Raw genomic sequence first — 24,455 nt, 5'->3', positions numbered from 1 at the left:
TTCGATATAATTAAATACCTATTTTGAAACCTTTTACAAGATTCCTTATTGCAGGGTTGTTTTTGTTACCTCATGATTCAATTACTTAGGAGGAACTGCAGTGCACAACCACAGTTATGATAGCAACTTTTGCACTTTATAAAATAACCTGATTTCGGAGCTGGTGTACAAGTCTCCGATATGTGCAAAAATGTAATGACATTAATATCATTATAAATTGAAATAGAAAAAAGCAGGGTGAAGTGTGTGAATGGCGGCTTCACAACTTTACCCATGCTTTGCTATTTCATAGCCCTAAACCCTGAAGGTTTAGGTTGAGAAAATAGCCAAGGAAAGATGAAGCAGTGAAGGCATAAAACACCTTTCGCATGGTCGAATGCTATTCACACACTTCACTTATATTTCTTAGTCGATTCTAATTTATGACATCATAGTATTTTGACCAAGGCGGAGACTTGCACAGTGCACACCAGCTCCATGATTTGTCCTACAACGAAGTTACCTGCTGCTTAAGCTACAATTTGCACAGCACTTTCTTATATTATGATCTATAGTAGCCTGCTTGGTGCTGTTTTATGTAAAATGCACCAGTATAGTAGTATTAGTAGCGTAGTATCATATTAGGCATGACATCTAATCTTAGGCATAAAAGTAATTCTATCAAACCAATACGTAAGTTTTTACATTTTATTAACTGTGAAACAGTGCTGTAATTACAGCAGTAGACGATAAGTAAAATTTGCAAAACCATATGAAAAGAAATTGACCTCTTGTCGTTACGCACCAATAAAACCATGATGCGTAACTTTAAAAACATTTTTTTTTGATTAGGTAGAGAAAAGATTGATGAAAGTTTGGCAAAAACAGTGTGGTGCTAAAGTCTCAGCTTTCTGCACAAATCACATTTAAAAGTAGTGAAAGATGGTTCCCTGAAGAGGTTCAATATTCCTTTGTGATGTCATAGTCATGTTTGTTTTCTCACACCATTGTGCTGTCATAGACATGTTTAAAAGAAATATGGTTACACTAAATCCATCCAATTTGAACTAGTTTGCAGGACTTTGAGACTTTAGCAGTTTTCTGTTTTTGCCAAACTTTTTGTCAATCTTTCCTCTACCCAATAAAAAAAAATATTTTTTTTAAAGTTACGCATCATAATTTTATTGGTGAGTAATGACAATTTCTTTTTATCTCAAAAAGTAGTAGCCAAAACTTGTTTTAATGTTCATAAACATATAGCCCACCCCAGAAAACATGGGGGTACAGCTAAAAATTATCCAAATATGTTGAGCAGTTCTTGAGATATTGCCGTTTTTCTATTGCTCCTTATCTATGAAGCCACCTAGTGGACAAGGGTTGTTTCACTTATAACTCGAGAACCGCTTATGTTATTTTTATCAAATTTGCACCATTCTTCTCAGAAAAGTGAGAAGCACCTTTTAAGCCAATAAAAAAATTAGGTGGTGCCAACCAATGTCTGTATTATAATGAAATGACCCATCAATTACCCTGGAAAATAACTTTCTTATATGAAGAATTGAAGCAATCCAAATCAAATTATACTTTCCATCATTTCACTGCATCAAAGAGATCTCTAAGATCGAAATGGTTGGCCATTTGTCTACAGTTAAATATGCCTTTGTAGGCAATGTCTTTGAAAAAATAAAAAAGAGTTTTAAAGTCATGCTATTTTCATGTTGTGTGGTGCAACATGTTCTTGAGAGGTGAATGATATTTTCGCTCAAACTGATAAGTTGATTAACAATGGGCCTATGCTGGCGTTTTATAAGTTTCTTTGCCGCTTAATGGATCAGAGTTGTTTAAGGGGGCAGTTCTACTTAGAATCGCACTTTTTGTACTTGTCATAAATACCAATCTACACACAAAAGTTCACCCACAAACCCCAACAAACCATATATTGCTGCAAAAAGGAGGAAACAAGCTATCCAAAAATATTTACTTTGTTAGGCTGGGGCAATCCATTACGGGTTTATAGCCTACCATTTTGAATTTGTACATAAAATCAGCCGATTGTCTCCATTGCAGCCCTAAAAACTCAAAAATGGGACTTCAAACTGAGGTAGGGACTTCGAACTGCATGGTGATCTAGTAGGGTATCCTAGCCATAAACTGATAGAGAGGATTTCTTTTAACTCTTTTATTTTTTTAAATATAAAAAATTTCATAATTGCTATAGCCTACATCGAGAGCAAATTTGACTTCAGGATTTGGTAATAAAATATTTATTACTCTGAATGTTGAAACAAAACTCAACCATTATGTCCGTAAGGGCCTACTGTACAGTGTACATCTGTTAAAAACTTTTAGCCAATTTTGACAAGTACCGGAAGTTTTCTAGAAGAAACATTTTTGATTTTGAGTAAATCGCATTTTAAAAATAGAATTAGGTAAATTTATGCCTTTGACTTTAAAAGTGACTTTTTTTCTTCTATATCTATTCACAACAACTAAAATATACATAATGAACAAAATACTGAGTTTACACATAGCCTACACAAATTAAATATATCAGTGGCCACCAGGTACATAATCACCAGAAAATACAAAACATCTTGCAACTAACATTCTCACAAAAATGCAAATTTTTATTCACATTTTAAACTGAGGTGCGTTCAAAAAACCTTCCGTTTGAAGCCTAATGAGGGTAAATAGGTAAAAACTGACTGCATATTCGGAATCTACGATAAATTTCCAATGTATATCAATAAAATAGGCTAAAAAAAATTGAATTTTTTTTTTCTGTTCATGCCTTTTAATCTTCACTGTTCTGCATAAACTGGATGCTCAAACAAAGCTATTGCTCTAAGAGTGCTGGTAGCTAGCACTTTTCATGCTAAGACGAGGGACAGCCATCGCTACAAGAACAAATACTAACCAGTTATTGCTCGCTACCAACCGCTTATTCTTACATTCACAAATCACAACACAGCAGAACAGCCTGCCAGAAATGTATGACGACCACACCTCTAACACTCCTAATCATGAAGACCAATCATTGGTTGAGCATAAAGGCGGCAACAACGCCAATGCGTCATGTTGCCGTGCAAAAAGAAAGAGAACTGAAACGGGTATTCATTTTTATCCTGATCAAATGGATAGTTTCAGTTCAGTTTTATGTTTATTTCCGACTATCAAGGAAAAAAAAGAATATCACTTGCCGTAACATGCCAGGGATATCTAAAAATAACTGCCAGCAACAAAACGCGAAAGTTAGAAATATCGAGAGAAAATGATTTACGAAATACATGGATTTTAGCACGGTTGCACCTAGGGATTGTAGATCATAGGGATGCGAAACTTCATCCGCTTTTGGCTTATCCACAACACTAGAAGGGTTACGTTTTTTTGTAATTTACAAAATATTTTACTTTTTATGGGTTATATAAGAAGAGTGAAGTTGGTTTTAAAGTAATTTAAGGTTTTTAGTTGAAAGCAAGCCAGCAGTAAAGCGTAAAAAAAATGTCAAATTGGCAATTGACCCTTCTAATGTTGAAGGAACAACGGAGTTGCGCGTCCCGTAATATACCGTCCCTAGGTTGCACCACAGTCTCTGTTGCACATCGCACACCTTGTGAAGTTCAGTTTATTTTTATTTTTGACCACGACAACAAAAAACAATATAGGCCCGTGCCAAACATAGCAGAGGTCTAGAAAAAAAATATGAAGAAAAAACTCAAAAGTTAATGTCTGACAAGAAAAAAATATGTTTATAGAAAAAAATAATATCACAAATAAAAAAAATAAAAACATGTTAGTCGGTCGTGGAGCGTTATCAAGAATCAGAGTGTTGATGGTTGTATCGCATGTGATTTTTGCGTTTCTTTACGTTGCTTCCTATTTTTGCTACCGTTGGAAATTGAAATGCTATATCGAGTAATCAATCACATTTTTGCCGCCGGAACATCGATAGCCTAATCCATAAATGGTATTATTCCCGTTTGCGTTGCCCTTATGCTGTAGTATGCCTCATCGCACCAATCAGTAGCTTATGTGTTGTGCCTGAGATGCTCTAAAGCAGGGGTTCCCAACCACCAGGTCGAGACCCAGTACCGGGTCACGGGAACGCTCGATCCAAATGGTCGTCAAGATTGCGAGTTGGGTTGTTGTTTTTGGCCGAATGGTGAGAGCCCTGGAACGACGTTCGAAAGGGCGCCGGTTCGACACCGCACAAGAGCATGCGACTGTGTCTTTATTGGTAAGACACTTAAAGGCATGTCTGAAAGTGGTCACGAGTATTGGCTTCCTTGCCTTCCTATCCACTTAATCTAAATCTTCAATCACCGGGCGGAAGCCTGGATACGACAAACAGCGAGTTGGGTGAAAGTAGGCTACCGGTAGCCTATGTCTCCAGTCAGTGCCGGTCTTTGGGGTGTGCAAACCGTGCGATCGCACAGGGCCCGCAAATTAGAGGGCCACAATTTACTCAGAAAATTCAGTAATTTTGTCATTTCCAATGGAAAATTTCAACAAGTGAATTCAACAAAGGAATTAACAACAAGAAAACATAGAGACTCAACGAGTGCAACCTATTTCGTCCCCTGAACATTTCGTACCCTGAAAAGATCGAGAAAAAGAACATAGCCGAAGTCGCTGATCGGAGCTGCCGCAAACATTTCAAAATTTCTCTCGATCTTTTCAGGGGACAAAATAGGTCGAAATTTGATTTTGTTACACGATTTCAGGGTACGAAATCGGGGTACGAATTTTTCAGGGAAAGAAATAGGTTACATCCAGACTCAACATAGAGACATAGCTTTATTTCCGAAAAATGCCAAAGAAAGCATGATCTTATCCTTTTGCTATGCCACCGGACAGCACCATTTTACAGTAATATTCATACCCAAATTTTTGTTGAACATGCTCTCAGAATGCCCCAAATTCAAAGTAATTTTTCAAAATTTTCTGGGGGATTGCCCCCCGACCCCCGCCGCTAGGTGTCGCCTTCAGCGATCACGCCGCCACCACCCCCTTTTCAAAATACTTAGCTACAGGTACACTACTGAATTGGATCATTGTCATTGGGGCCGCAAAGCATATTCCGCACAGGGCCCGAAATACCCTAAGACCGGCACTGCTTCAGTCATAAAATAAATTGATTGCAGTGAAAGCAGTTGCAATCATGTATGCTACGCCTAGGCTACTTAATACCTATGAATCTTAACCTACCAAAAACAATTAAAAAAGAACTAAATTTATCTAATTTTTGCAAAATGTTATTGCTCGTTGGCGGGCGCAGTGAATAAGGCGCTCGTTTCCAATCATGCAATCCAGGTTCGACTCCCGGCTTATGCTGGTTGTTCATAAACACTGCTCTCCTCTACCCAGGGTGTAATAAATTGGGTGGGCGTAGTTGCTGAAGGAAAGGCGGCCGAGAGAAAGGAACTATTCACCTTACTCTTGTTATTGCCGAAGGTTTAGTAGGCTACCGTACGCTATAGCCTAATGAAAATCTTCTCATCCTCCGATGCTTGGATCAAGGGACTCATCTTTACGTTTACTGGCAGGCGCGGATTTATGGGGGGGCCCAGGGGGCCCGGGCCCCCCCCGAAATTTTGTGAAAAATTGTATGTTTCCACATCAAATGGTTTGATATGCTTCTAAACAGCTGATATTAGTCCCTCGGCATCACAATTGATGAAAATGGTTGTTTTAATGTCTATTTTCTAGCATATCGTATATGTCGTAGTATCACTGTTCATATCTGTTTAGTTTTTTTTTCTTTTTAATTGATTTTCAAATTTTCTGGCCCCCCCCCCGAAAAAAACTCTTAGATTCGCGCCTGTTTACTGGTGACACTAGCAATGCATGGTTTCTGCAATGGCGGTTGAAAAAATAGTAGCCAACTGGTGAAGTTATTGAGGGCCCTTTCAAAACTCAATATACCGTAGCCTAACTAACTGATGACTTAAAGTAGCCTAGCCTACTATGTTTAAGCCGCTATACAATTAGATCAAAGTGAAGCATATATTATGCCAATGCCAAACAATGTTTTTTTCTATTGCCAGTCCTCGAGGCTATTTTGATTTAGGTTGGGGACCGCTGCTCTAAAGCAGGGGTCACCAAACTTTTTTATCTGAGGGCCGGATTGCTGCGAGATTAACAGCTGCGGGCCGGATGCAAATTGCGAAAAAATATACAATTATTTAGAATCTCCATTGACTTGAATTGAGCACAATAAATAACAAAGTCAGCCGTGGAATAGCAAAGTTGTGATGAAAATCGAAAGGTTGCTGGAAAAGTTATTCCCTGCTGTGATACACTACAGGGTATCGTGTTCTTGAAAAACATTAAATCATTCCAAATTTGGCCTAGGCTGTCCCCATTTGTGGTGGCCTAATGATAAACAGCAGCGTCAGCCCTTTACAAAAAGATTGGTAACTTTTTTCCTTAACAGTTGTAGTGCAGCTGTTATTTCCGCAGCACGTGGCGGGCCGGATGAAATCAGTTCGAGGACCGTAGTTTGGTGACCCCTGCTCTAAAGCAATGCGCATGTAATCAAGATAGTGTATAGAAGCCGTCAAGCCGATTGTTATTCTGTGGCTCTGCTCTACGTTTAGCCTAGATAACCACTTATGGTCTTTCGCTACCATCCTCTGATTGCGCCATAATCTAACCAACAGCTGTAACTTAGCCTACAATGCATTGTTTTCACTTTTCATTTACTCTACTTGTTTGTTTTTAGGTGGCGCTATTGAAACAAAATAAATTGACTTGACTCTTTGTTCAGTTGAAGACAGTGTACGGTTTAATTTCGGGGTTGCTAAGCACCGGTCGAGTCCTAGCCTACTGTTTGTCTGACGACATTTTGATGGTGATATATTTTCTGTGAGTTCTGTTATTTTGTGCTTGTACGATGAAGTACAACGACAGTACAACGAGAGCTGAGATTGGTTCAAACGAGTGGAGAAAATACGGAAAGGAAAATGTGGAACGACCGATGTCTAAGTCGGAAGAAAAAGATAATAGAAAAATTGTTAGCAAGTCTCGTAAAATTAAATCGAAGAACACTTTTGTTGCTGAAAACTTTACAAAAAAGTTTGAAACCCGACAAAGTGGAGAATCTAAGAGTGATCTTGTAAGTACAGTAGCACCAAAGATAATGGAGTTGTTGTACCTCTATTGCAAAGCTCAAAATTTGTTATTTTGGGTTGAAGCTGTACTGCTTCCCACCTTTGTGCTTGGAATTACGATTAACCAGTAGACCTAGCCTATACTGTATGAAGGTTAGGCTACAGGCTTTGTATTCAGATCATTTCCACCACTCCTGTGCTTGGCACATTATTAGTTACCCGATTTATTCTCAAATCGTTATGCAAGAAAGAACACAGTCGGTACCGTTTAGTCGTCTTCGGTTTAACCAGATTTGGAACCTATCATAGATCTACCAGCACCACAGCCGAAGGAGAAACCACTCCTCCACTGAGCTAGTGTTTTGTTAAAATACCGGCCATCGCTCAGCCTACAGAATGCTAGCAGCCTAACACCACTGCAGGCTTAAGCTACGTGACAAGCCGATTATAGAGCTCAACAATGATCCTATTCAAACTGCAGTTTAAAATAGTATGAATGTGAAAAATACGGTGTTGGCAGAAGAAAACGTTTCCAAGCATAGGATTGCCTGTAAAAATTTCAACACTTTAAGAGGAATGGGCTAAGTTTTGAAAAACACCCACGATGAATTTGAACAACAAGTAACTTATAAATGCCTTTTCAAAGAGAACATCATACACAAGTTAAGCAAAGCATCAAAAAAATGATCAACATAATGTCGTAGCCTGGGAGGTTGTTACTAAGATGTTCGGTTTAGCAGTTCATGACCTCTGTGTTAATATATTTACAACATAATTTTGATTTGTCAAGATTATAAGTAGGCCACTCAATTTTGTTAGCCTACCATTTTCCAAAGCTTAAATCTGGACACTATACGTAAAGCATTAATCATATACACCACATTGGACATTTGGACAATAAGCGATCAAAAGAAGTTGTGTATTGCCTATTTCATTATTTGGCAAAACTCTTAAATGATGTCATATGGATTAGACGACTTGGTATCTTTAGCATCTAATCCGACATCATCATTCCGTCGATTCCAAAGGACGTTTGATGGTACCCAACCCTTTTTCTGATACCTGTTGGTTTATGAATCGTTTAGTGAAGGTTCTTTAAACTCAATTTTTGTCGGATGTAGGCTTACGTCCGACGGTTAACGATTTGGAATAAAAAGATGGAATAGTAATGTTTGTTCATCGTATTCAGGCTTAGGCCTACACCTGGTGGTTGAAGATTTAGATTAAGTGGACAGGAAGGCAAGGAAGCCAATCTTCGTGTCCACCTTCAGGCATGCCTTTAAGTGTCCTGCCAAAGACACAGCCGCATGCTCTTGAGCGGTGTCGAACCGACTATGCAGGAATGGTAATAGGAAGCTACTGTTCGTGTCCATCATCATAGGCTACATATCATTAAGTGTCCACTGTCCAGGTCGGCTGCATAGCCGAGAGATGAGAGCCCTGGGACGGCACTCGAAAGGGCGCTGGTTTGACACTGCTCAAGAGCATGCGGCTGTGTCCAGGGCCGGATTTAGCTGATAGGGGCCCGGGGCACTTTTAGATCGGGGGCCCCTCGTGCAAAAAAATTTTTTCGCGCCGTAGGCGCGAAAACCCACCTCTACGTCTACAGTAGCATTAATCCAGCACTGCACAGCATTTTGCAGAAACTTCAAAGGCTGAAAGGAAGAAAAAACAACACAAAAATCACATTTTTCTACGTAGGGGGGCCCTTCAAATGTCGGGGGGCCCGGGCACCTGCACCCTCTGCCCCCCCCCCTAAATCCGGGCCTGGCTGTGTCTTTGGCAAGACACATAAAGACATGCCTGAAGGTGGACACGAAGATAGGCTTCCTAATCTTCCACTTAATTTGAATCCTCAACTACCAGCGGAAGCCTGAATCGACAACAACATTACGTGATCAAAAGTTATGAAGCTGAACTTAACAAAGTTGAATTTTGCTTTAACAAAATCTAGTGAGACATGTTGTGCAGCCTAATTGAAGAATTAGTGTCATGAAAATTTTATTATGAGCAATCTTAGCATATCTAACCAGCAATATTGTTGCTATAATCTTACAGTCCATAGACTAAAATTACACAATGAGTTGAAATAACACCAATCCCGAAATAATAGGCCTACGGTTAATTTAGCGTTGTATTTTTGTAGATCAACATAAAAACCCCAAGTGGTAATTACAAACAAATTAAATTTTCAAGAATTTTTTTACGCTAAATTGTTTTTTTCAAAATGGTTTAATACTGGACAAGAGCTAGATAAACATTGTATAAAAAAAATTTTCCTGTTGTCTTTCATATCAGCGTAGCCTAGGCTACATGCCGTGGTGTTGCCTGGTTGGATGTAGCTTATCGTTATCCCATTATGATAATGAATGCCTTATTCTACTGACCTTATAATTAAGAGTATTCCAATCACAACCACGATCACAACAACAATTGCAATAACGATTCCTGCTATCACACCTCCGCTTAAGCCAGCTGATCCTTCTTCAGGGCTTTCTGCAACGATGAAACGACTTATCAACAGACACATAAACAAGTCGATAGCCTACCGGGCATTTTGTTGTCGTCATCAATGATTTAGTTTATTTTAGCAAACTAGGTTTATTATGATAACATCCACGAATTTTGAATAGTTATGCTGTGTGCGCATGTGCTTAATCAACAGTCCAGCTACACTTTGCATACCTGCATGTTAGAAGTTCCAATAGCACTATTATGTGCTTTGCACTTCAAAAACTACTTACTTACAGTAGCTTCAAACAGGGCCTCCGAGAGAAGTCAGCACTGGTCGGGAAACAATAAAAAATGGGCCTCATAATATTTTTTAGCAAATATACAACTAATTTGTATCTTGCGTTACATGTTCGTTTTAAGCTGAACTTAGCCTACTTTCCTCAGCATGAAAAGAACTTCCTTCAATGTAAAAATCAACAATAATCACTGGATTACACTTGCAGCAAAAATTCCATTGAGGCGAACTATTTTGTCTAGAAAGCTTTGTCAACACACAATACAGGCAACGAAAATAGTTCAATCAAGCATTTAATTCAAGAGTGTCCAAACTTTTTTCCACGCGTGCCAGATTTGATAATAGCCTATTGAAGTGTTCGCGGGCCAACAGCTACATTAACTTTCTAAAAAATGCAAGTTGAATTTATATGATTTTTGTGTGTTTGCAGGCCAAAAATGACACATTTTACAACAACAGGCGCAGGCCATACAAAAACGTCTCGCGGGCAGGACTTTGGACACCCATGATTTAATTCAACTCTTTCCGGACTTTTCGCAATGCAAGTTACGGATCACAGCATCAAATGATAAAATTTTGCGACGTCTGAATTGATGCACAACATTAGGCTTTTCAATCGGTTTTTAGTCATAGTGGAGCGCAAACAATTCTTTTCAAATTTCAGTGTGCTAAAACCACGTTCTCAAATCGCAACCGTAGGAGGTAGCTACTGGAAAACAAAAAAATTCATAACAAAACTATTTGGAAAAACGTTTCGAAAGTTGCAATCAATGGTTTCTTTGTGTGGAGATTATAGGTGGTTAGTTCTGGTTTGTAGCTGAATTTTGCTGTGTAGCTTTCTGTAAAAAGTACCAACTCATCCAAAATGTCTTGAAAAATGTCATTATTGTAGCCTACAAATGATTTAAATTCGTTTCACATGCCTGCAACTGCAGATCAGACATATGATGAAATTTTCATTTTCATGGAACTTCAAACTCATCGACGATATGTTTGAGTTTGTTGATACATTTGTCCATTCCAATAACTAGCGAATCCTTTGCAATATATTGTGGAATACATTTCGTTTGAATGATTCAGTTAGTTAAGTGGAGTTACAAAATCGTTCTGTCCTCAGGAAAAGAAAATCATTTTCCTTTAACTTTATAATTGCTACAACAACATTAGCTTGCGAGTAGTAGCCTACTCTTCTCGACTTTTTCTTACTTAGATTAGGGGAGAGTGCCCAACAGTGCCCCGGGTGCCTACAGTGCCCCTCCCATCGTTTTTCGCAATCCGTGACAAATTATTCACTCAACCGTACATTACCATGGTCACGTGGTCCGTAGAAGCTGCTGAAACTAAGTTAGGCAGAAATAAGTCATTGCTTGTTGTTGGCAGAAATAAAAGTTTGTTTTAGGGGGTAAAAAGTAAATTTTCAGAACTTTATAACTTTTTTTGCTGCAGTTTTTACGGTGGCTTTAGGGATGCTTCACAAGTTTTTCATGCTTTGTCAGTCACTAGACTAGGTTTCAGCAATAACGTTTCAGATCGTGGGCCTCGGTAAAAAAATCTGACGCCATTTTATCTTGTAGGCCCGTGGTTCTAACAGTGCCCCACCCTGAGGTCTCCTACAGTGCCCCGGTGGAGCACTGTTGGAAGCCATGAGATTTTATTAATCAATATGCAGTGCCAAAATGATCATCAACATTTTATGTTATATCAACAATATTATAGGTGTTGGGGAGTTTTTGGTATAGCCTATGTTTCTAAGTTTCGGCTGTGGAAGAAGCTTCGTGCGTGAACTATATGTGGGCCTATTGTTTAGTAATTTTGTCTGTCAATTTTGGTTATTTTGTTCCATAAACCAAGCCATTTCTTGTGAACCACATGTCATTATAGGCCTAGTAAAGTGTGTTGTGTCTGTATCTTGTGCTATTCATACCTTCCATGTAGGCCAAATCAATGATGTCTTTAATCTCCTGCATTGCATGTTCTTTCACTGATTGACTGTTGAATAAACACCTTCCTTGTCATTGCAATTGGTAATTAGGTCATAACACCAAAGCTTTTAAAAAGGTAATTACAGCTCTAATTAAATCAACTTGGGCTGTTCTATAAACTATACAGCTCAGTGTGTTCGCATGGTTCCTTGGAACCTATTCGCATTCTTTCGTTTAAGCACAGTCACCACGACGGGCAGATAGCGTGTCCTACATGTTATGATAATTGTTGCTGTTATATTTTGTGTCTGTGATAATTGTGTACAGTGGCGTACGCAGGGGGGGGGGCATTTGGCCATGCCCCCCCCCCCCCCCTTAAAAACGTTTTAGTAGTTAACGACGTAGATTAAGGCATTTAATATGTTTTGCATTGCTCTGTCAAAGCAATTACTGTAACAATGTTGTTTTATAGACTAAGCCAATACGAAATACATAGCCCAATCCACCTACCCCACCCCAGGTATGCCAATGTAGCATAGTGTTCTGTAAGCCTATTATAGTGATTAGTGAGAGAGAAATGGATAAAGTCTAAACTAGGAATATCAATGGCCAGTGGCATAGCCAAGGGGAGGGTTGGGCCTTGGGGGTTACAACTCCACTTTGGCACGCGTGTGACGTTACGATATTGAGAATGATGCTTTCAGTCTCTTTATGCTTGGGAATGATGGTTTCAGTCTAAAAAAAACTTGCCTAATTTTAAACAAAACTGCATTAAAAGAGCGAGTTTTGCCAATACCAAACATCTCAGCCAGGAATTAACAACAAGAAAACATAGAGACTTAGCTTTATTTCCGATAAATGCCGAAGAAAACATGATCTTATCCTTTTGCTATGCCATCTGACAGCACCATTTTACAGAAATATTCATACCCACGTTTTTGTTAAAAATGCTCTCAGAATACACCAAATTCAAAGTAATTTTTCAAAATTTTCTGGGGGAGGCCCCCCAGACCCCCCGCCGCTGGGTGTTGTCTTAAGCGAAATGCCGTCGGGCTTCGCCCGCCGGTCGTCAAAACTCCCCTTTCAAAATTCTTGGCTACGCTACTCTTAATGCCCCCCCCCCTTGAGAAAATCCTGCGTACGCCACTAATTGTGTAGGCTAGCATATGTAGGCTACCACTTTTAAAAGGTTTTGTCTTGACCTGACCAGCTCAGTGACATCCATCATGTAAAATAATACCGGTACTAACACAAGTTTCATACCTAGGTAATCATTGCAAAAAGAGTGGTTCAACATTGCAACTAAAGACACCAATTACTTTGATAGGGGCACTGTTGGATCCTACCTGGGGCACTATTGGATACCATATCCAACATTCTGATTATGAAGTTTGTGTAAAACTTTTAAAAAAATTTTTATGTGGAAATACTAAAGAAAAGGAGGATTTTTCATAATAGAAAAAAAAAATTTTTTTTGATGTCTAAACCTCAATTTTCCAAAAAGCGGGCACTGTTGGACACTCTCCCCTACATCTTCCTTTAATTTCATCAAATTCATCAGTGAATCTTGTTTAGCACTGTAATCCACATAGCCTAATGCAAAGCAGTCACAAATTTAAAACTGCTAGTTGTAGGCTACTTTAGCATTGACTCAGCTTCCGATCAAGCTCTTGTTGGTTCCAACTTGATGCATTTAAGTAACGTCTTTAGAGCTTCAATTCCAAAAGGGTAATGTAAAGCATTGGGTTTGACTGCACCACGCCTTGATTACATTAAGCCAATTTTCTTTGCAAAGATGATAGGACTGCTTTCTTTGAGTAGTTCCCAACCTGGGGTCATGGACCCCTTGGGGGTCCGTGAGAAAGCATTTGGGGTCAGTAATTACCTTGATGAGTTTTGGGAAAAAATGAAAAGCGATCTTTTTACTTTCATTTCTCTCATTAAATTTGCTTACATTAAAAAAGTTTCGGCACGGCACTTTGGGTCACCTTAATTATTCAAATACTGCTGACGTTTCTTGAACAATTCATTCATTTTCTTATTTGAGCAACTGTTTAACCTGATATTTGCCGCAGGTGTCATAGCGGCAATGCAATATGACACAGTACAGTAGTTAAGTAGCATAATTATTACAATAGTCAATAATATGTCAATTGAGTTTCAGGCAAAATTTAGGTAGGGGCAGTGGCGTAACAACGCAATATGCCGCCCTTGGACATTTGCACGAAATGCCGCCCCCCTTAACACTATCGTAAAAGCTGATTAAAATTCCACACAACAGAAGAAATAAAGCAGTGTTTGTTTAGTTTTTATTGAAAGTTCGAAATAAAGCAGTTTCATTGAAGCAAATTCAGCAATTTAATCATCAAAAGATAATATCTCGACTAAATCACTTTCAATGAACAGAAGGCTATTGCTAGCGCAGACCGCCTGCTTTCTCCCATAGTCGATCTCAAGTAAGATTTTATCAACTTAAGTTTTGAAAAAACTTCTTTCACAGCTTGCGATAGAAACGACAACAGTGAGGGAAAGCTTAAGACTCATAAATAAATAACGTGTTGATTCACATAAACGATGTTTGTTTAACCACTGCAGCACGTCCAGTGCTTTAGCGTCATTTTTAAATGTAAAACCACTAGATTGTACTAGTCGATTAAACCTAGAGATTTCTAGTCTTAACTCGGTACTGGTAAAAGTTACGTCATCAGCATACATTTTCTCAAATTTGTCCATATTTCGATACTATCACTTCGCAACAAGGAGTGGAGATTAAAAAAGCCGAATACTTCATTTAGCAAGCACATATTGCTGAAATGCTTTTCAGCTTCACTCGGAAATCGGTCCATAGCTTCTAGCATGCATCTCTTAATTTCTTCTACAGCCGAGAGACTACGTCTGCATATTGGCCAGGCATCCTTTTCTTCCTTCTGATCCAACTCTCCTCGATCGGTATTTCTTGTTTTTGCAGATCGTGATCGCTCTTTCAATGCATTGCTTTACCAGCGCATTGGGCTCATTGTTCAAAGAAAACAATAAATGCTTTCATCCTGTGTGTACATTTTCCCAGAGACAAACCTTTTCGCTGTAATTATTTTTGAGTGTCATAAGATTCTCTAGGGACTTCCAACCGAAATTGTAGAAGATCGCATCAAAGATTCCACCCGCTTGTCCTCGTGCATCAATATTTTCATTTTGATCACAAAGTTTGTTTGATGCACCCACCACACCAGTGACATCAATGAAGTATTGCTGAAGCGCTTTCGCAGCTTCATAGTGCGCACTCTATCGTGTGTCAGTCACCCGTTTCACCACATTTGGCACATACAGTACTTAAGCAACGCCTCTCATGTGTGAGTAGAAGCAGACAAAAAGGAATAAATCCTTTCCACAACAGCAAAAATGTTTCAGAAACTTCCGACGATCACATTGCGTGAACTTCTGCAAGGTTAAGTGAGTAGTTTCCACACGGGATAAGCAAGGCCTTAGAACTAACATTTTTTTATTCTGCATTGTACTCCTGTCATGGTGGAAGCATTGTCGTATGCTTGGCCTCTACACATCATTATGTCTAAGCCATTTGCTGAAGCTCATTGAGAATAGACTTAGTAATTTCGTCTGCTTTTTTTCAGTGCAGTGGAAAAAATTCAGAAAGGATTCCTTTATTTGTACCTCGTTATTGCTGTCGATTTTGAGGTATCTCAATAAAACAATAAAAGCCATTTCATCGATATGAGAGTCGTCAAGAGTAGGCTACTGTCAAGTAAAATTGAGAAATACTTTGCTGTCGATCTACTCCAGCATGAGATCTTTTTTTTTCTTTTTACCAAAAGGCTCAATTAATTCATTTTGGATAGCTGGTGTTGTCATGCTCTTTTTGGCGAGTTTGGTACTAAAATGTGCTCGTAAATGACTGTACGGTACTTTAATTTGCAAGGAGTTTTAAAATTTCAAGAAAATTTCCCTGGTTCCTTGAATTAGAATCTTCCAGATGACCACGAAAAGGAAGATTTTCTTTACTAAGACACTTTATGACTGCGATTACGCTCTGCAAGATTTCTCTCCATCTATTTTTTTCCTGATTTATAAGAATTTGGATTTCTTTGTCTGTTGTATGAGAATAAACTAATGTGACTGTCTTTGTTTCTCGTTGGAAAAGTCTTGATGGCTAGTGTGGATACACCGGTATGGTTAGCGAAACACAATGCTCGCTGTTTTATAGTGAGTAGTCAGGTAGTATGACGCCAGGAAGATCGTTCCTTTTCAACAGTGACTGTCTTTGTTCGTTTAAAACGTTATCACATTTTGCCGCCCTCCAGCAACGTGCCGCCCTTGGATTTATCCACAAGATCCAATGAATAGTTACGCCACTGGGTAGGGGTTCACAGAATTAATAATTTGGCTAAAGGGGTCCGTGACAACAAAATAGTTGGGAACCACTAAAGTCTAAAATTTAGACTTTTTAGAATTTTCTCTCTGTCTGGGCTATAACTTTAAAGATGCCACAAGCTTACAGTTGATCAATTACTCCAAAAATGATATGACATTTGTTCAACGCTGTAGGCAACACTATGAACTCCAACTAGATCTAAGCAACAACATATATAAACAAAAAATAGACAGGGTTTACTTTCTTTTATCGTGCTTATCTGGAGTGACATTTACAATAATTGAGAAATACTTGGAACTACGCACTGCATTTAAGAATTTGTTTATTATTGAGTTGGTACTTTTTATTTTAGTAGTAAAAATGGGCCCTCTTCAAAAGTGCAAAAACCAAAAAACTACTCGTTTTTTCTTTAGAATGTTTTGCTAGGGGGGAAACTTGCCCGACTTCTCCCCCCCCCTCTCGGAGCACCTGGCTTCAAATATTCCAACATGGAGTTTTAAGGGAGAGCGTTTTTTTTTTACAAACAAACGGCGTATAAAGAAACGAACATATACTTATCATCATCATCATATATAGGCTACAACAGAATGAAAGTATCATTGTGTTTGTTACTTTCGATTTCCTGAATTTCACTTTACGTATCTGTATCTTTTTTCAAAGCGCATTGTATTTTTGTAAATTTGATTTAGGTCGTTTTGCTTTGTGCTGCTATGGCGTGAGTTGGATGGGAAATTGGAAATAGAATAAAAACATGTTTTGTATTTTACGTCAATACAGGGCTACGTCGTAGCCCAAATACCATAATCTAGTGCTGCAAGAAAATATCAGCTTTATTCATGTTTTTGTGTGTTGTTAAACGGACTGCCGAAAGCAAATATAAGTGGGCAATAACTTATTCCTTTACTATGACTGTTTAAGGTCTAAATTGTAGCCTATCGTGTTAGACTTCACTGAATGATTTCTTTATACGTTCTAGGTAGGCTATCATGTTTCTAGTTTTTTAAAACCTATAGGCCTACAGAATCACTGAATACAAACAATTTATGTTTTGTGTTCATTTTAGCAAACGACATTCTGAAATACCAACAAACAAAACAATCAAGTCGAGATATCCAGTTTGGTTGTAAAGGGAGAGAAAGAGAGAGATGGTTTATTTGCCTTTTAATATTGCAAGTTAAATATAAAATAAGAAAACATATAAATCCTGAGGTTTTCTAGACAAAACGCTTCTTGTATGAAACACACACAAATGTTTAAACGTTAAATAAACAGTTATGAAATAATAATAAAATGATGCACAGATGAACGCTATTGCAACGTTTCTGATATCGTAAAGGCAGAAGTTCTTAAAGAAAGGTAATTATTCTTCCATTGCCCACTGTATAATGTACAAACGGCTTACGCTCAGGAACAGTTGTCTCCATTTCAGGTTGAGTTGTGGTTTCTGAAAGACAAATAATTTTTTTGCTCCGCAAACTGTTTGTCAAAACTCAATCAAATTGATACTTGAAGGCAGTAGGCACAGACCCCAAAAAATAAAGTGACTTTGGTGATTCTGAATTGATATTTGCATAAAACGTTTTTCGACCAATGGCAGAATAACCTTCTATGCAGTAGGCTACTTTTAAAATTTTATTCAATAGTTGCCACAAACGTCATATCTTAAAAAGACGGAACAAAAACAGAAAACAATTACAAAGTTTTAAAATGATTAAAAAGTACAAATGTCTGTTGGTAGTTTGAATTTAACAATGGCAATCTAAAAATAAAGTTTATAACATGATGTGGATCCTCTTAAATACCCTGTGCTCTGCTGATTTCATTGTCACAAATATTTATATGTGGTTGTTAAAATATGTCGGCTATGGCAGTATGGCACTGCAAACTGATGTAAATGTGATGTCTTGTTGTAGGCCTATTGTTATCCAACTTACCTGAATAGCAGTTTGTATTGCCGATACTTCTCCAGACTCCGTTTGAAGTGCATTCATACTTTAAAAATAGTAATAATTATGTTGTGTGATCAGCAGTATTTGCATTTCCTACAAACAAAGCTGTTGAATCGGTGGGATTTGGTGTGTCGGGAGAAGGCGTCGTTAAAACAAGTCGAGTCGAGTCCAGCTTGATACAAAACGATGAACCATAAATGTTTGTTCTTGTCAATTTTTATAAAATTTGCCCTTCCAATTTCGATCACAACTTCGAAAAATTAAATTTTGATAAATGAAAAAAGACAAAAAAATTTAAAAATCTGGCAACCCTAAAGACTCTGGTAGCACTGAAGCCGACCAGTTTTAAACCGAGGAATCTGAGCAGGGAATGGGATGGAATGGAATGGAAGACGTTTTTTCCATCTTCCATTCCGAGATTTTCTTCCATTCCATCTCAGAAATCTCTTCCATCTACACATTTTGTGATCTCGGCGTTGAATATGCCACAAATAAACCTAAAACTCATAGGCTAAATTTAAGCTAAAAATTTAACAGCAGTATTTTCCTAAAGATTACGTACCGTTTGGTGTTATAACTAGAAACGTAGATTGATTCTATAAATACAGAAACGAACAACACCTAGCAAAGTTAAAGAAACTGTAGTAGTAGTCTACGTTGGTAGGCCCTGATTTGGGGGGGGGGGGGGCAGAGAGTGCAGGTGCCCCGGGCCCCCAACTTTTGAAGGGCCCCCCTACGTGGACAAAATGTGATTTTGTGTTATTATTATTTTTTTCTTTCAGCCTTTGAAGTTTCTGCAAAGTGCTGTGTAGAGCAGTATTGGATTAATGCTACTGTAGTCGTAGAGGTGGTTTTTCGAGCCCTAGGCGCAAATTTGCACGGGGGCCCCCGATCTGAAAGTGCCCCAGGTCCCCCATCAGCTAAATCCGGCCCTGTACGTAGGAGAAGATAACAAAGTAACGAAAATACTTGAGAAGCATCGCGGACAATTGGTGTAATAAAATGCATGTCTTGATAAAGCGTTAGAAAGTTAATGATGGAATTGGGATGGAATGATGGAAGATTGTCTTCCATCCCATCATCAAGATCTTCCATTCCTTTCCATCCTTGACATTTTCCATCTTCCATCCCAAAATCTGTCTTCCATTCCATTCCATTCCATCTTCCATTCCATCTCATCCCATTCCCTGAACTGAGTCCAATATTGTTCTCCCGACTTCACAACCATGCCTACAGTTAGGTGAAGGTTTGGTTAGTTGAGCCGGGTAACGGTTGATCCATCCGGTTTTATCGCAACGTCGTGCATGATTAGTCAACCGTTTCATAACGAAAATATGGAAAAACTTAAAGTCCATCAGCACATGTAGTTTTAGGGATTTAGTACAAGCAGAAAAATTGTGAAGCAGTTAAATGTAAATGGTATAGTAAAAGTAGTTTTGAAAAAAATAAGAAATTTGTTATTTTTTCTTACGATGTTTCATCGTTGTCTTAATGGAAATACTGGGATAGGTGAGGGTAACTTACTCTTTGTTTTAGTAGTTCTCGCTGCTTGATTAGCCAGTTGGTTCTTGGCAATTTTTCATGAATTTTGAAAATGGCGGCGATGTTAACAGTTGAGCCACTTGCAATGTTCACGGTTGAGCCATGCCTTTATCATAAGGAATGTAGTTCATGAGCCGATGGTCCTTACGTACTGCCCTAATTTTGTTGTACCATACTGTAATTGATGTGTAGAACTGGTGGCGTAGTCGGGGGCGGTCCACTGCCCCCTTTAAACGTCCATAAAAGTAATTCTTTCTGTAATGCGCCAGTTTGAGGGTAATTTTTTTAGCACTCCCACTTATTTTTTTTCTAGATAGCAACGTCACTGGTTGCTAATGTTCGTTTTCTTCACAAACCTCGCGAAATCGTTTCAGAAAGGTAAAAGCACCTTCGTGCAAAGTTTCCTATTCAATGATTCTCAGTGTTTTCAGTGGTATAAATTTCTGTTCGTTCGGTGTTCACTGTTCTTTCATTTTAAGACACTAGACACAATACACAGTTTAAACATTTTTTGATTGTTTATTTGCAAGACGTTCAAGAGAAGAGTTTATTGTGTTTGATGCAGATTGAGCTCTCTTTTGGGATATCTTTTGGAAATGAAATAATGGTGGATCAACCGTGAACAACGGGTGGCTCAACCGTGAAATTTAGGGTATCATTTGAGCCGGCCGAATTTCAATTTTAAAATGCCGATAAATGATATAAATCTGGGTCAGTCGCAAACACAAACATGTTCACAAGAACCGCATAAGACTGAAATTTATCATGATGGATTCAGATTTTTGGTAAAGTTTGTCGTTAAATTTTTATTGCAGAAAAATCGATTTCTGGCTTAACTATCTAGACCTTCCCCTATACACACTGCAGTGGTGGGCTATAGGCCACTGCTTTTCACAGCACAAATTTTCAATCTGGTGTTAAGGAAGTTTAGTTGTATTTCCTGAAATCAAGATCAAAGTTGATTATAGGCCTATCCACAAAAGCAGGAAATCTTGTCTTGTCTTGTGTCCCAAACTTCCTCGAAACTTTGTATAACATTGATTTTGTCTGCATGAAAATCGTTCATCAACATAATTTGCTAAATTCGTTCGTTCAAACCTTGTCACACTCACACCAGTGTCGAAGCCAGACAAGAGCACTGTGATGTTTCTTTGATATTGTCGTTACAGGTGTTCCAGACAATTGTTCAACAAATCAAACGTCATATATAAAAACCGATATGGTCGACTGAATCTTATCGTATTACGTCATGGAATTTTTCCTAGAAAATGATGCAATCTTGGCTCATTGTTCCTAGACTGACAAAGTATTGCATCAGCCGATTTGAACACATGTTTGAATTGCGTGACAATGTCTTTCATTATTGCGTCACATTAACTGCTTACGTGCGTTTGAGATATCGCAAATTATTCTGGTCATTCTTAAAATTGTTTGTTGGAAGTCGGTCGCACATTTAACTGGTTTATTTGGTGCTTGCTAGCCGGACAAATTTTCCGTCTTTTATCCAATTAGTCTGGTTTGTAGTGACAAGTTGTTTTAATGACGTACGGAGTTGCGTCAGAATTTCGATAGCCGCGGGCTAATTTTACAGAAATACACTTTTTGAAAAGACGTTCAAGGTAGTGTTTCTTCGGTCATTACATACAGACAAACGGATCCGGGAATATTACGTTAAAATTTTCCCACGAAGAGATTATGGTTTACCGCTGTGACCATAAATAATAAAAGACGTGGCTTGTTAGCTGGTAGGCCAGGAAGCATTTAGAAGCACAAAATAATAAAAGACGAAGTTGTTGGTTGGTAGGCTACAAAAGCAAAGAAATAATATAAGAAGATCTTGTTGGTTGGTAGTCTACAGAAGCAAAGAAAATTAAAGACATTTCTTCTCAGTTGGTACTGAATAACTTCAAGCTAAAAAGTAAAGGCGTTTCTTTGTTGGTACTGAAGAAAAATAACTTTGACATTCATTGGAAAGAAAGAAGATTAAAGACAATCGATCTGTGCTTGAAGATTCAAGTGGACGAATCCAAGCAAGTTTTGTGGACTTTAGGATTTCATACCCGTACAGCTACGGTATCGTGCATTTAAATTCTTTTTGTATTTTTTACGGTCTTTGCAGTTAAGTTTTTTATAACTTAATTTTGTGTGTTTGTGTAACTTAATTTTTTAATTGTTAAATTTAGCCCCAACATTTAATATGTCTACACTCGGTGGCGACAGGGACTCGACCGCCGTCGACTCGACTGAGTTTAGGCCTGATGATGTTCTTTGCGGTCGGGCAGGCCATTCTGGAGAGGGACCCATTAACGATGAGGCTAAGTCAGTTCGAGAGGCCCGGCATCTTAGACGGGAGATTTTGACCCAAATTGGGGAACTTTCTGTAGCCCTAGGTTCTTTGAGTGAAAAGCAGGAACTGTTAATTTTTAGATCTAAGTTATCTACTTTAGAAGAGGAATTACGGCATTTCCATGCTCTCTTGAGTAAAATTTTTACTCTGCAATTTTGGCAGAACTTCGTGATAGGGTAGATCCCGAATTTAACTCATTAAAAATAACTTCGAACAAAAAGAAAGTGAGTACCCCGAAATGTTGAATGCTGACATACATCCTGAGGATAGCGCCTCAAATGTAAGCACTAGAATGTCTAAGAGCTCGTCACGTATAGTTGCACAAATTAACCTGCAGCTAAGACGAGAAGAGCTCCAGATACAAGCTGAGGCAGAAGCAAGAGCTGCTGATGCCATGGCGAGAGCGGAGGCCATACGAGCTGAGGCTGACGCGAGAGCTGAGGCCGCACGAGCAGAGGCTGCCGCGAGAGCTGAGGCCGCACGAGCAGAGGCTGCCTCGAGAGCTGAGACCGAAGCGAGAGCGGCTGAAGCCGCCGCGAGAGCTGAAGCTAGAGCTGCTGAGTTCGCACTCAAAGACGCTCAGTTGAGGGCCGAACAACGTAAAGAGGTAGTTTTAGCTGAATATCGTTCTGAGTTGGGCTCCCGGCGTAGCTCTAAGAAGGGCTCTTCTAGGCATTCCAGAAGTGAACATCAATCGCAGTTTAATTTACATGACCTTTTCCAAACGCCTGTTCAATCCGTGGGTGGACCAGGGCAATCCACACGTTTTCCAGCTGTTTCAGGAGGTCTCGGGGCCGCGGCTAAGGGTCTTCCGAAGGCTGTAGAGCCAAGGTCTGCGAATTACAACCGAACTCCTCCCCCAGAGCGTACAGGTCACGGGCCGCCATTAGCAGTAATGCTTTGCCCCCTTCACAGTTTTCTGCACCGCTAGTTTTTGATCGCCCAGCTACACGTAATTTGGGTGGTTGTGAGAGGCGTATCGCGTCTCCTGGTTTTAACGTGTGTGAGGATCGTGATCGGGCTGTGCATGTGACTGAGCCCACTCAGTCCCTTAAGGGATATAGCTTGTCTTCTCCCGCTAAATCGAGTTCTCAACAACAGGATTGCTTTTTTGAATACCAAAATAGTAGGACGTTTTTCGATAAGGCGGCCTTGATTGGTTACGATGGTAATAATATGCCATTTGTCTTCTTTAAAAATCGTGTTATGGCCTTAATGGCAGCTTCGCCCTTTAAAGGAACTCGTTTGACTTTGTTACAAGCAGCTTGTGTTAGAACAGTTGCGCAAACGATTGCTAATTTGGTTTCGGACATCCCTGGCTTGTCAGAGGAAGACAGGATAGAAATGTCGTTAGCTCGCTTGTCCCAGCGTTTCGGGGTTCGTGGAGGTCTTTTTGCCGAACCAGAAATTAGAAAGTATCGCTATGGTAGCAAATTAACTTCGATCTCTTCCAGTGATTTGAAAGAGTTTAAGATGAATTGTCGCAGTGTCTGCTTTACGCGCAAGCTTATGGTCAGCGCGACAAATTGGAAGGACGTTTTGTTTTGGATTTGGCTAAGCGACTCCCGTTTGACGCTAAGCAGCGTTATCTTGACTTTTTAGGTGATCAGTATGGTAGCACTGAGGAACTTACTTTTCAGAGTTTGTTCGATTTTGTAGTATGGGAGGAAACGCGCAAGTCGACTGATTTTAACATTATGCTAATGGGCGATTCTGGTGAGTCGCAGCATTTTAAAAAGTTTGGCAAAGGAAAATTGCCTTCATGTCCGGTTAGGCAGACGACGGTAAAACCCCATGATAATGTCATGTCAGGAAGTTCGCAGTACTCGACTGCTGTTGGCGCACCGCGCGGTGGTGAGGCTAGACGTAAAGACCTGCCGGCATGTATTTGTTGTTTGTCACGTGGTCAGTTGAATATCATTTTTTGTCTAATTGTAAAGAATTTTTGCGCTTGACACCTAAAGATCGGAGAGATGTCATTGTGAAAGCTGGCAAATGCTTGAATTGTTTGCGCCAGCATATGGTTAGAGACTGTAATCATGCAAACGGCTGTCGTCAATGTGGGCCTAACAACAATAGGAAACACTATTTTCTTCTGCATGATTTTTATGTGACGTCACGTGATTCTCTGGATTCGGTTGGCAAAGATGATGCTTGTGCCAGAGTTCCTGTGCGTAATGTTAAGATTGGAAATGTTAAAGCAGCCTTTAACCGCGTTACTGCTGCTCGTGTTTTGAATCCAATGACTGGCAAATCGAAGTTGGTGTATTGTCAGCATGATCCTGGTTCACAGTTGACCTTTGTTTCGAGTGATTTGGTGTGCGAACTTGGCTTTAAACCGTATGATAAAGCGTCGTTCAAAATGGATACTCTGGCTGGTCAGAAAGCTACTTGTGCTGACCTTGTTAAACTCAACATTCAGTCGTTAGAAACTGATGAACTGTTTTGTGGTATAACCTCGGTGGTTA

The 24,455-nt window shown here is 39.2% G+C and overlaps 1 protein-coding gene across 1 annotated transcript in view; it reads right to left on the bottom strand.

Moving 5' to 3' along the window:
* Window positions 1–7,191: 7,191 nt before the first annotated feature.
* The window catches only part of LOC145770208 (low-density lipoprotein receptor-related protein 2-like), a 55,965-nt gene continuing 38,701 nt past the window's right edge, over window positions 7,192–24,455 (bottom strand). Inside the window, exons 19-22 of the mRNA XM_082581799.1 lie at window positions 18,084–18,141; window positions 17,552–17,593; window positions 9,479–9,587; window positions 7,192–8,153 (exon numbers count right to left, since the gene is read on the bottom strand). Of these exons, the coding sequence (XP_082437925.1) occupies window positions 8,042–8,153; window positions 9,479–9,587; window positions 17,552–17,593; window positions 18,084–18,141 (321 nt within the window). The 3' untranslated portion in view covers window positions 7,192–8,041. The remainder of the gene's footprint in view (window positions 8,154–9,478; window positions 9,588–17,551; window positions 17,594–18,083; window positions 18,142–24,455) is intronic.

Source organism: Aplidium turbinatum, chromosome 5, assembly GCF_918807975.1.
Source record: "Aplidium turbinatum chromosome 5, kaAplTurb1.1, whole genome shotgun sequence".
NCBI lineage: Eukaryota > Metazoa > Chordata > Ascidiacea > Aplousobranchia > Polyclinidae > Aplidium > Aplidium turbinatum.
Note: the sequence above shows the minus strand (reverse complement) of the source record. Positions and strands in the feature narration are given on the sequence as shown.